Source organism: Orycteropus afer, unplaced genomic scaffold (assembly GCF_000298275.1).
Source record: "Orycteropus afer afer isolate SDZICR_OR568_19922 unplaced genomic scaffold, OryAfe1.0 scaffold00136, whole genome shotgun sequence".
NCBI lineage: Eukaryota > Metazoa > Chordata > Mammalia > Tubulidentata > Orycteropodidae > Orycteropus > Orycteropus afer.
Window position 1 is genome coordinate 7500501 of NW_006921723.1, and position 14326 is coordinate 7514826.

Here is a 14326-nt window from a genome sequence, read left to right on the forward strand (position 1 = left end):
AGCTAAGTGAAGAAAAGCCTCTAGCTTCAGTTGGCTGGGAACAGGGGCAGAGTTGAAGCCCAAGGTTGAGGGGCTTTCATCCAGCCCCTAGAACCTGGCACTTTGAACTTGGACTTCTAGCCTCCTGAACTGTAAGAGAATAAACTCCTGTTTGTTCAAGCCATCCCATTTGTGGTATATTCTTGTCAGAGCGGCATTAGTAATCAAAACAAACACCTTACTAAAGGACGTGACTCAGGCCACCATCCTTACTCCAGTCACCACCCTTCACTGCCTACTAAATTCATGCCCTTGCTTGTGTCACACTTTTCATCTTACAAGAGATAAAAGGAAAGAAGCAAGCAGAGGGTGACCTGACCACCACCAAGAAAAGAAGACAGGAGCACATTGTATTCTTTGGGGGTCCCTACACCAGGAACCACCTAGATCCTGGAGATAGAGAGCTGTAACACTGCAGATGATGAGAACCAATGGCACAGAAACAGTGGCAGCAGAACCAGGAGACCAGGAGATGGTAACATGTGCTTCCTGGCCCATGGAGCGAGGGAGAGCTGAGTGCCTTCAGGCAGGAGGCTTGCTAGAGGAGAGAGTTGCCTGCTGGCAGTAGCCAACCAATAGAGTGAGAGAGCTGAGTGCCTTTGGGCCAGGCATACTGGTGGAGTGGGGTGCCTTTCTAACACTTGCTGGAGCAGAGCAGGACAGAGGCTGGACTGGCCCATGAGACCTTAGGGGCCAAGAGAAGTGTACTTGCGGGCATGGTTGAAAAGAAGCTGTCCTGACCAAAGAACTGTATCCTGAGTTGATCCTGAATTGTAACCTGTTGCTTCTCTACTAATAAATAACTGTGAGTATGGTCTGTGAGTTCTGTATGGCCACTACAACAAATTATGGAACTCAGCAGAGAAGCAGAGAGTACCTTAAGAGGAACGGTTGGTATCAGAATCATTAAAAAGATTGGAGAGTGGAGGTATGTTTGACCGTTTCATAGGAATCAGCTTTGCATTGATGCTGATGGTGTTTCTCTCTCCCTCTTATGAAGTTAGAGGAAGTCAGATGTCTCCACCTTCCCATTTGTACCACTATGCTGCACCAACACCCAAATAAATTTAAAAAACAAAGAATTGACACCTATGAACCAGTTAGAAGAATGCCTGGACACTGCAGAGGCAACGTCATTACCTCAGTTTGGGCCCCTTCTTGAAAAGGATCCCTTTTTGGTCCACCTCTGCCCAAAGAACTTCCACTTTATACCCTAGGGTGTCCTTTGTGCATGAGATACTTGGGGTGTTACCAACGTTATGTGACTTTCAGAATCTATAAAAATCACCATTAAAACTTTGGGAAGAATGGAAGCTTTGCTGAATAACCAGTTATTAGATGGTGTTCCTGATTCCAAGGTAGGTGGGATTCCCAGACGCCCTCCTGCACAGCTCCCCCTCCCCAGCAAGCACCAGGCTGCATTCCTCCTTCAGCAACCAGACTAGACTCTGTTGTTATCAGCCCCCTCTACTCATGGTGAGTCCGTGCACAACAAAACAAAATGCTGCCCCACCTTACACCATCCCCACGATGGGCTGTGGACTGAACCATTGTGTTCCATTGGCTGATTTTTGGAAGCAGATCTCCAGGCCTTTATTCCTACTTGGTTTTACTCTAGAAGCTCTGCTGAAATCTGTTCAGCATCATTGCAACAAGCAAGCCTCCAATGGCAGACAGATGATGGCTGTATGTAAGGAGCACTAGCCAGGAATAGAAGCCAGGTTTCTGGCAGGTAAGGCCAGAATTCTACCACTGAACCGCCAATGCACTGATCCCCTAACGCTAACTAGTACAAGCACAGCAAAAGAGAAAACAGGGGTTCCCTTTATGACTTCTACTTTCCAACATGTATAAGGTTCATTGATGTTTACAAATTAAATTCAAAACACAATTTAACTACTTCCAAACATTTCGCTACACAGCTATGAAAACACAACTTGTTTCTAGTTTTCATTTTAAGAAAGTGTAAATGTTAAATATTAAGTTAATTTTATTTGGATCAAACCACCTTAAGAATTTGAAGTGCCTTTCAGAGAATCTGAAACTTAACAAAAATAAATAAAGGAGAAAACTTTCACTTAAACAGGAGCTGAGCATTCTTCAATCTTTTCATCAGCAGAACACATTTTAAAGTCAGCCTTGGAGGTCTGGTTCACCATAAGTCACACGTTCAGAAGAAAGGCAAGTTGGCATATGAAAATGAAAAGCAATGCTAACTCCAAGAAACCAGCTCTGAGCTAAAGCTGCAGGGAGATTTTGGAATCTATTGCTCTATTGGGATGTAACCCAACAGATCTGGCAGTTTACCTGTGCGCGCCGTGCCCTGACTGAAGCCAGCACTTCTTACATCCAGTGATAATTGAGAGATTGCTTGCCCCCGAGAAGACCACACTGGTTTTTTTTTGGACAATAGAAAGTCCGAAGCCTAAAGTCCACCAAGGCTGCCTGGGATTTTAAACATCCACAGGCTTGGGACTCCGGGTAACCACCGACTAGCTGTGCAAACGCCAAAGCAGGGATTCCAGAGATGAGCCCTAATTCGGGGGCGGGGTGGCAACCACACCAAGGGCATAGTCATCCCTCCCTCCCTCCCGACTCTGGACCCAGGGCTGTAAACCTGTTCGTATGAGGGTCTGGCACAGAGCAAAGGCTCGATAACGTCAGCTGTTGTAAAGATACCTGATCAGAACGGAAAGGTCCCCCAACTGGAATTTCGGGAGCGCCAATGGGATGGGGACGGTGGCGTGGGGCGACTCTGGCTGGTGGGGCGCTTCACGGAAAGTCGGGGCGCGGCTTGCTGCGGGGCGGCCGGGTCGGGTGGAGCCCCAGATGAAGCCGGGGGAGGCAGGCCTCGGCCCTCCGGGCCTGGGAGGGACGGCCCAGCTGTCCCTTAGCCGACTCCTCGACAAACGGCTCCCTGCGGCGGACTCAGGTGGCGCCTCCTCCGCCGCCCCGGGCGGTCCCACGCCCCGGAGCCGCAGCTGCGTTAGCAGCCGAGGAGCAACACAGTCCGCCTCGACCCATAGCCCCGGCCGCGGCAGCCGCTCTCATGACAACCAAGCCTGGCGGGAGGGGGTGGGGGACGGCTTTACGCGTGCGCAGGGCCCCGACTCAGCCCTGACCCGGTCGCTCTTGCGTACAGGCCAAGCTTCTCCCCCGGCCTTCTGGGTAATGTAGTCTTCGGGCGGGGCCTGGCCTCTGTCGGCTGCAGGGCACGCAAGGTTCGCGCGTTGAGACCCCGATTCTGGGTGAAAGATTGGACCGAGTGGCGGGAAATACCTCGAGGATGTTTGCAATGTTCCGGAAAACCAAGACCTTTAAGCTGCGTGCCCTTCACAGCCCGAATAAGTTCGGGGTGGCAGGCAGGAGCTGCAAGGAAGTGCTGCAGAAAGGATGCCGCCAGTTCCAGGTCTTCTGCCAGCCCGCCCCGCACCCGCCTCAATCCTGGGCAGGTGGGCGCCCGGGCGCTCCCGCGGCGCCGCGAGAGGCTGGGGTGGTCCCTGCCCGGTCCTTGGTCCCCTTCCGGTTGGTGGTCCCTGCCCCGCTGGGGAGCTGCAAGTGAGCTGTAAGGGAGAGAGCATGTCGGAACCCACGGGTCGGGTAGGAAATGGGCAGGAGGCAGCTAGAGATCCACATAAAAAGGGCCCACAGAGGGGTAGGGATTTTCTGGACATTCAGTTTACAGGTAACGAGCCATCTTAGATATTTCTTTTGCCGGAAGAGGTGGAGCATTCTGTGGGTAGATTGCTCTCTACTACTGGGAGCTCTGGTAGCATAGTGGCTAAGACACTTGCCTGCTAACCAGACGGCTGGCGGTTCAAACCCACCAGCCACTCCTCGGAAGGAAGGTTGGGCAATCCTACTTCTGTAGTGATACTGCTTCGGAAACCCAAGGAGGGGTCGCTATGAGTCGGGTTTGACTTGACGGCACATAACAACAACAACAACAACAACTGGAAGGAAGGTTGGGCAATCCTACTTCCGTAGTGATACTGTCTCAGAAACCCAAGGAGGGGTCGCTATGAGTCGGGGCCGACTCGATGGCAGGTAACAACAACAACAACAACAACTGTGGTCTTTACTAATGGTAGTAATTACTCATTTATTGATTTTTCACCACCTCCAGGGCTGCACTAAGCTCAAGCAAAACACAAACATGCTGCCTTGGAGTCCACTCGACTCATAACGACCCCTCCTTGGGTTTACGAGGCGCTATCACTGCGGAAGTAGATTGCCCAACCTTCCTTCCAAGGTGTGGCTGGTGGGTTTGAACCGCAAACCTTCTGGTTAGCAGTCAAATGCCTTAGGCACTAGCCAGCAGAGCTCTCTCATACCATGTTTAATGGACACATTGTACCGTTTAGTCATTGCAGAAACCCTATGAGAACAAAATTAGCACATCTTAAAAAAAAAGTTGCCTTCAGGATTGATGACTCATGATGCCCCATTGTGTTTCAGAGTAGAACTGTGTTCCGTGGGGTTTTCAGTGGCTAGGAAGTAGATTGCCAGGGCTGTCTTCAGAGGTGCATCTGGGTGAACTTGAACCTCCAACTTTAAGGTTTTCAGCCCAGCATCTTAACCAATTTGCACCACCCATCCACATCTTACAGGTGGAGAAACTAAAAATCAGCATGATTTGTACCAGCTGGGCTCTTACCTTGTGCCAGATGTTCTAAGCCCTTTACATGGGTTCTACCATCCAGTCCAGTAAACAACCGTTTGAACTGGGTGCTAATAGCCTAATTTACAGATGAAGAAGCTGAAGCACAGAGAGAGACACAATGAACAAGTAACTCACCCATAGCTACTAAGGAATGGGGCAATGGGGCTGCATTTAAATCCAGGACTGTCTAATTCTAAAGGAGTCCCTGAGGTCCAGGATAATAACTAGAAAGTCAGCTGTAGCTCAGAAATTTATTAAGAAGATACTAACCTTGCAAGGTGGAGACATACAGGGCTAGAGGCAATGCCATGTGTGTCTCCCCAAGCCTTACAGGCTAGGTTTGTTTTTTTTTTAAAACAGTTTTTAAAGTCATAGAGTACATGGTTTCAAAAGATGTTATGCAGGCAGGTAGTCATAAAATCCTGACCCTTTTGCGAAAGTCAGAAAGTGGAACAAGACTGATAAGTTCCTAAGATAGACCTCAACTTCCTTCAGGCTAGGTGTGTGTGAAATCTCTTTCTAAGAGGGACTCTGTGTGTTTCAACATGGATGCCACGACTTCTTTTGTGCAGTTGTATTCTGCTGTTTGCTTTTGGTTTGAGCCTTGGTCTTGTCTTGGGTTGGCCATCTCAGTTCATCAGGTGGGCAGGGGTGCGCAGGCTCCAAAACGAGTTAACACTGACTGTGGGTAGTGGGCTAGAAGACATCTCAAGAATGGCCTGTTCTAGGAAATGTCATCTAAGCAGTACATTTATATTTGCGTTATTTCTTTGGCAGTGTCCCTTCCTTAGTCCCAGGATCTGAGGAATATGGTTGCCCTGTCCTGTGAGCTGTTCCTGTCTTGGTTTTATGACCTTAGGAATGTGTTTGCAGGGGCAGGATTCTTATGTGCTTATGCCTACAAGTAGTAGAAAAAGGCAATATTTAAATTAAACAAGATTAATCTAGAGCTTTAGGTTATGAAGTTTGAACCCATACTCATACCAGAAATTCTGCCTATACTATTATAACACAAATAGTTAAGTGCTCAATGACAGGCTGAAAGGTTGGGAGTTCAAACCACCCAGAGGTGCTTTGGAAGTCAGGCCTTGTGATCTGCTTCCAGAAGGTCACAGTCTTGAAAAGCCTATGAAGCAGTTCTGCTCTGTACGCATGGAGTTGCCATGAGTCAACTCATGACAGCTAACAACAATAACATGCAATTCCAAAGTCTGTTTCGGGATCCTAGCAGAGCCCCTGAAGGGACAAGGCTGTAGCAAAATGGCTAAGAGGGAAGAAGTCCTCCTTGGACCTACTGCACAGTGCCTGCCATACACACAGGTTCATGATGGGCTTGTTTAATAGAACTGCATTTTAGCTGAGGGTTCTTGCAGCTCCTTGAAGCCTTTTCACAGTGCTCAGGTGCTGACCAGAAATTGAGGAGCAAATATGTGCTGCTTTTCTTCTTCAAAACCGAAGATGTGGGAGGATGTCTGAGGTGGGGGGAGGCTCAGGGAATCTGTGCTCCATAGGGTTTTCACTGGCTGCGTTTTCAGAAGTAGGTCATCAGGTCAGTCTTTGAGGTTCCTCTGGGTGGACTCGAACCATTTCCTTCACCATTAGCCACCAACCCCCCCCCCCCCCCCAGCCCACATGCCCCCTACCCCAAGCATTCCTGTAGCTCTTGAGCAGATGGTGAAGTGCAGGCAGGGTTATGAAGGTACCTGAGACAACTTTCCTTCTTCTGACCCGGGTCACAACAGCTTGGACTGATGGCCACACGGAAGGATGCCTGGGTTCTGGTCACACATCTGCTGCTAACTCTGTGTGCTCATGGGTAAATGGCCACTTTACCTCTCTGTGCCTTAGTTTCTTGATCTGTAAAACAAAGGGATTGTACTAAAATGACCTTCAATGGCCCTCTGGGCACTAACATTTCCTGAAGGGGCTTGTATCAGTGCTGGAATTGCTTATGTGTACATGTGTGGCGCAAAGGTGGGTGGTGGGAGGGGGCTTGCCAGACCTAAAACTGATCAGTGTCACGCAGTAGGGAGCCAGACCTCAGGAAATAACAGAACAGTGCAACTGGTTACACTCTTGACAGAGGTTGTTCTCAGTAAAATGTTCTTCATTAATTATTCTCAGTAAGATGTGTCCAGAAAATAGGAGTTTCCAGTGGTGCAGTGGCTGAACACTCGCAGCTACCTGCTAACTAAAAGGTCGGCAGTTTGAACCCACAATCCGCTCTGCAGGAGAAAGATAAGGCGTTTGGCTTCCTTTAAGATGTACAGCCTTGGAAACCCTATGGGGCAGTTCTACTCTGTCCTATAGGGTCGCTATAGTTAGAATCAACTCGATGGCAATGGGTTTGCATTTTGGGTGGTGCAAATAGTTAAAGACTTGGCTGCTAACCAAAAGCTTGAAGGTTCAAGTCCACCCAGAGATGCTTCAGAAGAAAGGCCTGATGATCTCCTGAAAGTTCATCCATTGAAAGCCTGTGGAGCCCAGTTCTGCTTTGACACTGTGGGGTTGCCATGAGTCAGAGTCGACTCAATAGCAATTTTGTTTTCTTTTTTACTGGTTACAAGAAAATGAAAATATATTAAGTAGGTGTGTCCTGTCTTTCATGAAATGTATAGTCATTGTTGGTGAGATGTTTACAGGCTTAGTGGAGGCAGGTACCAGTCATTTTCTGAAATTGACTCTACTGTTAGTGCTCTCGAGAAGCTCATTTTTAAAGGATCTGTGTGGTGAACCCTGCAAAGAAAGCAGTCACCACTTTTTATACATATTTTTATGTAACTGTGCTCTAGTGACATAGTGGTTAAAGCATTTGGGCCACAAGGTTGGCAGTTTGAACCACCAGCCCTTCTGTGGGAGAAAGATGAAGCAGTCTGCTTCCGTAAAGATTTATAGCCTAGGAAACCCTGTGGGCAGTTCTACTCTGTCCTGTAGGGATAAGAGTCAGAATCGACTCACTTGCAGTGAGGGAGAGTGAGTCTATATTTTAGAATGACTTAAAGCGAAGTATTCTTGTTTTTCATGCACTGAGTTTTAGACACTGAGTACTTGTCTCAGGTCTCACGTGGAGCGTCATTCTTTAAAATACAGTGTGTTGTTCTACTCTGTGGGGACTGCAGATGACAAACCTCATCCTGCCATTCAGAGTGGCCACCTGAGGTTCATTCACTCAGCAACCTGCCTTGTCTTCCTCCTTCTGCTCTCTGCCCTCAGCTCCCTGAGTCTGGCTGCCGCCTGTGCCTGTACGAGGATGGCACCGAGCTGACTGGAGATTACTTTGCAACCGTCCCAGACAACTCAGAGCTTATGCTGCTCACTGAAGGCCAGACCTGGCAGGGCTGTAAGTCAGGAGACCTCTGAGGTGGGCAGAGAAGCATGCTGGGCTCAGGGGGTCCTGGGGACTCAATGCCGGGCCTGGGGGGTCAGGGAGGGAAAGGGCTCCCCCCTTGCTCTAAGGTCTAGTGGGTGAGGGAGGAAGTCCACTGGAGACCATGGTGGACAATGCCACTTCAGTCGTCAGGTCTTAAGCCTTTTTGCCTAGGAACTCAGTTGTTCCGTTTGTTACATCTTTTTTTTTTTTTTTGGTTCTTTTTATTTATGTTCATCGGGGGTATCCAGTTGTTGTGTGCCATTGAATTGATTACAACTCATAGCAACCCTGTAGGACAGAGTAGAGCTGTATGCCTCTCTTTGCTTCTCAGCCTCTTGGGCTGGCCTCTGCTTGGTTGGGCAAGCATTACAAAGCTCTTTTAGTTTGCCAGTAGGTGCACACCACTTTGCCAGCAAGCCTAGTGCCAAAGACACTCAGCTTTCTTGCTCTGTGGGCTGGCCAGCCACTGCTTTGTCTCTTGCTGGTCTCAGTTCTGCTGCTTCTGCTGCTGCCATCTCTCTGCCAGGGAGGTCCAGTGCAGGGAGCTTGGGTCCAAGGACGTGTTCCGCTCCCGGCTGCTCTTTCTGTCTTGATGGTGGTGAGGTCCCCTCTTCTGCCTCTGGGATGGCGCAATTTAAGTCTAGTGGGATGGCAGAGCTGACCAATCCCCACTTAGGGTTCCGTGGTCCTTAATTGCATGGTCCCACCCCCTTAAGGGCTCCAAGTACCTTATTTACATAATTAACGAGCTATCCAGTCCCCTGAGTGGGCAAGAAGCACCTTATTATATTTGCAGAGTTCCACCCAGTCACCTGGTGGGGGCCACAAAGACCATGGCTAGTAGAGCCATATTAAGTAATTCATTGTACCACACCTGGCAACCTGCTCCTGTAAAGGTGAAAAACAAAAAACAAAAAACCCACCAGACTCATTGCTGTCATGTTGATTCGACTCATAGCGACCCCTCCTTGGGTTTTCAAGGCGGTATCTCTACAGAAGTAGATTGCCCAATCTTCCTTCCAAGGAATGGCTGGTGGATTTGAACCACTATTCTGGTTAGCATTCAAATGCCTAGGAAACCCTATGGGTTTCTGCTCTGTCACATGGGTCACTATGAGTCAAAAATCAACTTGATGGCACCTGACAACAATAATAATGGCAACTGTGGGGAGGCTCAAGTACCTGAAAAGCACATAGTGAGTGTAGGAAGATGCTAGAAGTGCTAGTGAGAGCTAACTGTTTCTGAATGGACCAGGAAGGTAGGGTTTCCTCCACACCTCAGAGTGGGTGCCAGGGTGGATGGCTGACTGCACTTAGATCTGGGCAAGGATGTCTCCACAGAAACTGCCTTTACCCTGCTGTGAATGCCACTTTGGGCATCTGGCATCTGTGGTGGGGGTGGATGTGGGAGGAGCCTTTCCTGCTGGCTGGACAAGACTGTGCTCTAAAGGCTTTCCAAAGACTGTGTGCCCTTCTGTCTCCCTCTTCTGGTGGCAGATGCCAGTGACATCGGTCACTTCCTCAGTGTATTTCAAAAGCCACATGCAGGTGTCATCCAGGCTGTCCAGCAGCTGCTCTCTGATGAGCAGGCCCCACTGAGGCAGAAGCTGCTGGTGGACCTCCTTCACAATGTCAGTGAGAACATCACAGCTGAGACCAGGGCTGAGGACCAGCAGTGGTTTGAGGGTATGCTGTGGGCTCGTGCTTGTGGGAGGGAGCTGGGTGGGCAAGGGCTTCCTCAGAGCTGGAGACACCAGGATTAACTGGATTCTGTTTCTGTGTCTATAAGCTCATGGAATGAAAGGGCCTGTCTGGATGCTCTGGGGTACCGGGTAGAGGACCTTGAACAGAGTACCACTAAGTGGGGGATCAGCCCTTAGGGAAGCCCTCTAGAACAGCCTTTACATCAGAGAGATGGCAGTCCTCTTGGGAAGAGGAAGGTTTGAGGTACCAACTTGGCAAAAGCCCCTTGTTGTTTAAGATGCCCCATGCTGGTGGACTGAGAGAATCCTCCTCTCCTAAAAAGCAAACAGACAAATACAAAACAGAGACCCTGTGCACATCACTCCCAGAAACCTCCAGATGAAGGACCTCAACCCTTACTGCTGATCAGCCCGGCAGAGGAATGCTCACAGGGCTTAGCCTCACACAGAACACGAGGGAACCTGGCCTGCTCTCATGGGTCCCATGGTGGTCTCCTCCTCTTCCTCTCAGGTTTAGAGTCTCGATTTAGGAACAAGTCAAGTTATTTGAGATACAGCTGTGAGAGCCGAATCCGAAGTTACCTGAGAGAGGTGAGTCTGTGTTGACACCAGGGATGCTGAATGTTTAGGAGGCTGCTTGGCCAGCTAAGGCAGCTTGTCATCCCCACAGTAGGTGTGAAGTTGGCGTTACCCCCACAGCCCACTTCAGTGTTTGTGCAGGTCTAGTCAGGTTGCTCTGAAGGATTAAACCAGCACATTGCTTGTTGGCACCACAGAAGCACAGTTTCACAGCTTTCCTCATCTGCTCAGCTTCTCGTTCACAGGTATGACTGCCATTCTCCTCAGAAGGTGGTGCTGGGGTCTTTCCGGGGCTGGCCTCTGTTGATTAGAATCAACTATTCCCAGAAGGTCCCAAGCCAGAACTTTTCCCCTTTCCAATTGCATGTCATTCTTTCCAGTGTTTAAAGCCAACCTATGAATGTCTTCATCTGTCAGGCCATTCAGTTCTGAGATGAACTTAGCCCACATCAGCCTCTTTTTTCTGCCCACCATTAGCTCTGACTTATGCCTGAATTTTCATTTATTTCTCTCTCCCATGGTAATGTGTGGTTGACTGACCTCCGAGAAGAATTGGCAAGGGCTGAGTTGAGTTTGCTGCATGGCATGCTTTTCTGAGGTGCTTTGAGTCATGGTTGGGTCTGAGCTTTCCGACTTTGTGGGCTGAATACAGTAGTGACTCCCCCCTTGTCTGGGAGATGTAAGAGAGACGGATGTGGACTTAAAGTGTAAATGCTCCCAGTGGAAACTGCTCTTAGCCTTCAAGAAGAAATCAGTCTTTGGGTCCATTGCCCCTGACGTGATCTCTATTTGGCTTTCCTTTCAACAAAGAAATAGACTGAGTTGACAAATGAAGTTCAAAGTCAGAGAGAGTGGTGGAGTGGGGCACTGGAGTGTGCCCGTAAATGGAGGGAGAATGGGAGCCATTCTGGGGTAATTTAGTTGTGTGGACCTTGCACTTTGCCACTAAATTGGGTTTTGTGCACCTCCCTTCAGATCTCTTAAAATGAGATGAGGAGAGGAGGGGTGGGCTGGGGTTGCCTCTGGAAATGACTCTGGGCTCAGACCTCTGTGAAAATATGAAACATGAGCTGTAAATTCCTGGGAATGTGCTTGAGTGTGAGACCGAACAGGGTGCCGCGCTGGGCTCTATCTGCCCTGGTGACCCCAGGGGCTCTTGGCAGCCAGCCCCCTTGGTGAGGGTGGAGTATGATGGTGGGGCCTGGAGGAAGAAAAGGGTGTGGGCAGCAGCTCACAGCAAAAGCCTCTGGGCTTCTCTGTCTGTGATGGTGTCTGCCCTTCTGCTTGTGTGGTTGGAGGGAAGCCATGAGGCCATCTTTTCCCCCAGCTTTGTAGGTGGTGCTTCCACTCCCCCTCCCGTGCCACCCCCATACCCAGCCATGTGTCTTGGACTGGTGTTTTGGTTACTTCATGCTGTTCTCACAGAAAATATACCACAAATGGGAATGGCTTGAACAAACAGGGATTTATTCTCTTACAGTTTTGGAGGCTAGAAGTCTGAGTTCAGAGGGCTAGGCTCTAGGGGCTGAGTGAAAGACCCTCGACCTTGGGCTTCATCTCTGGCTCTTGCTCCCAGGCCACTGAAGCTGGAGGCTTTCTCCTGTCAGGCAGCTGCTGGCTGCTGAGGCTGTCAAACCCAAGGTCTACAAGTAAAAAGGCACAGTCCTGATGTTACCAAACAACACAGCAGGGCACTAATTCAAGTCCAGAAGAAGTCCTGAGATCGGCAGGGCTTGGCAGGCGGTTGACCAACCACTTGGCTACACGCAGGTTTTAAGCATGCCAAAAAGCTAGAGACCTTCCTCAAAGTTGCTTCTACTAGAAGCAGACTACATCCCTAAAGCAGTTACTCAGCGGCTCACAGTAGATTCCACCATGGAATTGATTACCAGTTTCATTATGGGGAATACTACATCCAGCTGCTCAGCCACTCAAAACCAGGCCCAGCCAAATTGACACAACCTTTACCACAACTAGAGTCTAATTTTGTGGAGGAAACCCAAACTCAAATAAGTGTGAAATCTCGTTGAATATCGGGGTGTCTGGGTCCCAGCTCTGCTTTCTCTTCTCCGCTCCCCTTCTCACATTCATCCCTCACGCTGACTGGATGCCCTCCCTATACCTGGCCAGTCTCTTGCAGGCATCCCTGACAGCCACCCTGCCCAGCTGAAGTGCATTCCCACCTCTATGCTCAACACTCACTCTCTGTGGACCACCAGCCCCCCTGGCATCCTGAGCTGCTCCTTGCTGCAGCTGGATCACACATCCCTTGAGGAGGGGCCGCAGTTTCTGCCTCCCTCAGCTCTCATGGCCTTGGCGTTCATTTGTCCATACAGAGTCTTCATTGTCACACTTGATGTGGGCAGCATGCTGGGCAGTGGGCAGTGGTGGTGGGAGGTGGTGGCCTCGTCCACCTGCTTCCTCTCCAGTTTCTTCCAGCACTGATGGGCACCCGGACAGATGGGGCAGCTGGGATGCCCAGAGTTTGAGTTCATTATGGCCCTGGCTGAGACCAGTCAGCTGGGGCTTAAACAGGCCTGTGGGGTCCAGACAGCTTGGGCTGCATCCAGGATTGCCCAGTCCTTCCTTTCTTGAGCTTGCCTCCGTCTACAAACTCCCTCCCAACAGCTCTCCCTGGCTGCTGTGCCCTGTTCCTGTGTACTGCATTTGAGTGTGGCCTTTCTCATCAAAATACTATTAGTACGTGGAAGGGCATGTCCAATCCCAGCTCTCCTCCGGGCAGTCCCGCCATGCTCTGGGATCACCTGCTCATGGGGTGCCAGAATTGCTGCCATTTCCTTTAGGTTTTCGATGCCTCCACAAGGTATTGGTGAGGATCCACATTTTCCTGAGTCTCCTAATCCAGCTCATTTCATTTATACAAACTAATCTTCATTGTTTTTTTCTCCAAATATAAGATTCAGTCCCTTCAGATCAATACTGCTCATCTGATAACAACAACATAGCTACTACCACTCATTATATTGTCTCACTGAATTCTTACCTACTCCAATGGGCCAGATGTTGTGAATAGCACCATTTCATAAGCCCAGAGAAATTTCCCAGGGCAGCCAGCCAGTGAGTGGCGAGTAGGAATGTGAATGTCGATTCCCTGGGTATAGCTGACTCCCTGAGTACAGATGACCCCTGGATACGGTGGACATCAGGGCACAGCGGACCCCTGGATGCAGTGGACCTCCTGGGCACAACACCCTTCCTGCACAGCACCTGCTTGGTGAAGGCATGGGGGTGGGGGGTTAGATGGCCTAGGAGCCCAGACTGCAGGCCCAGGGGCATGCCAAAGCCATTCTCAGTAGGCTTCTGGGTTCCTCAGGTGGCAGCGTATGCCTCCATGGTCAGTGCCGAGGCCCAGGAGGAGTACACAAGGATCCTTGGGCGCATGGGCCAGAAACTGAAGTCCATGCAGTACCATGGCAGCTACTTCGACAGACGGGCCTGCGCCAACAGCCGCCTCTGCACGCCAGAGGGCTGGTTCTCCTGCCAGGTGAGCTGTGTGCTTGGACCTTGGGGCTTCTCAGTGGCCTCTAAGCCCCTGCCTGGTGAAGGCGGTGAGGCCACTCAGGACTTGGCCTGCACAGGGTGGCAGGGTGAGGCGGTAGCATGCAGGTATGTTTGACAAATGTTGGCAAAGGAATGGAGGCACTGAGTGACCAGGAGAAACAGCCACAGGGATGCTTGAGCAGTGACTCCCAGCTAATTCAGCAGGGTAGTCCAAACTCTTGAGTATCCCCAGTGACCCAGCCTCTGGGTTGGGCTACCAGAGAAAGTTTTGGAAGCCACTTGGAGTGGATGGAAAGGGAGCAGCCAGGTGCAGGGGCCCCGCCCTATACTGGATGTGAGCCTGGACAATCTATCCCTTCCTAGGACTCTGTTTCCCATGAGGTGAAGATCACTGTGTGTGATTGCAGGAGCGTGGTGAGGTCAGATATGATGGAGCATCCCAGTGTGAGG

At 50.1% G+C, this 14326-nt stretch overlaps 1 protein-coding gene across 1 annotated transcript in view; it reads left to right on the forward strand.

The window, feature by feature from the left end:
• The first annotated feature begins 3325 nt into the window (after positions 1–3325).
• The window catches only part of DFFB (DNA fragmentation factor subunit beta), a 15855-nt gene continuing 4854 nt past the window's right edge, over positions 3326–14326 (forward strand). Inside the window, exons 1-5 of the mRNA XM_007945529.1 lie at positions 3326–3448; positions 7916–8042; positions 9570–9758; positions 10287–10366; positions 13689–13859. Of these exons, the coding sequence (XP_007943720.1) occupies positions 3326–3448; positions 7916–8042; positions 9570–9758; positions 10287–10366; positions 13689–13859 (690 nt within the window). The remainder of the gene's footprint in view (positions 3449–7915; positions 8043–9569; positions 9759–10286; positions 10367–13688; positions 13860–14326) is intronic.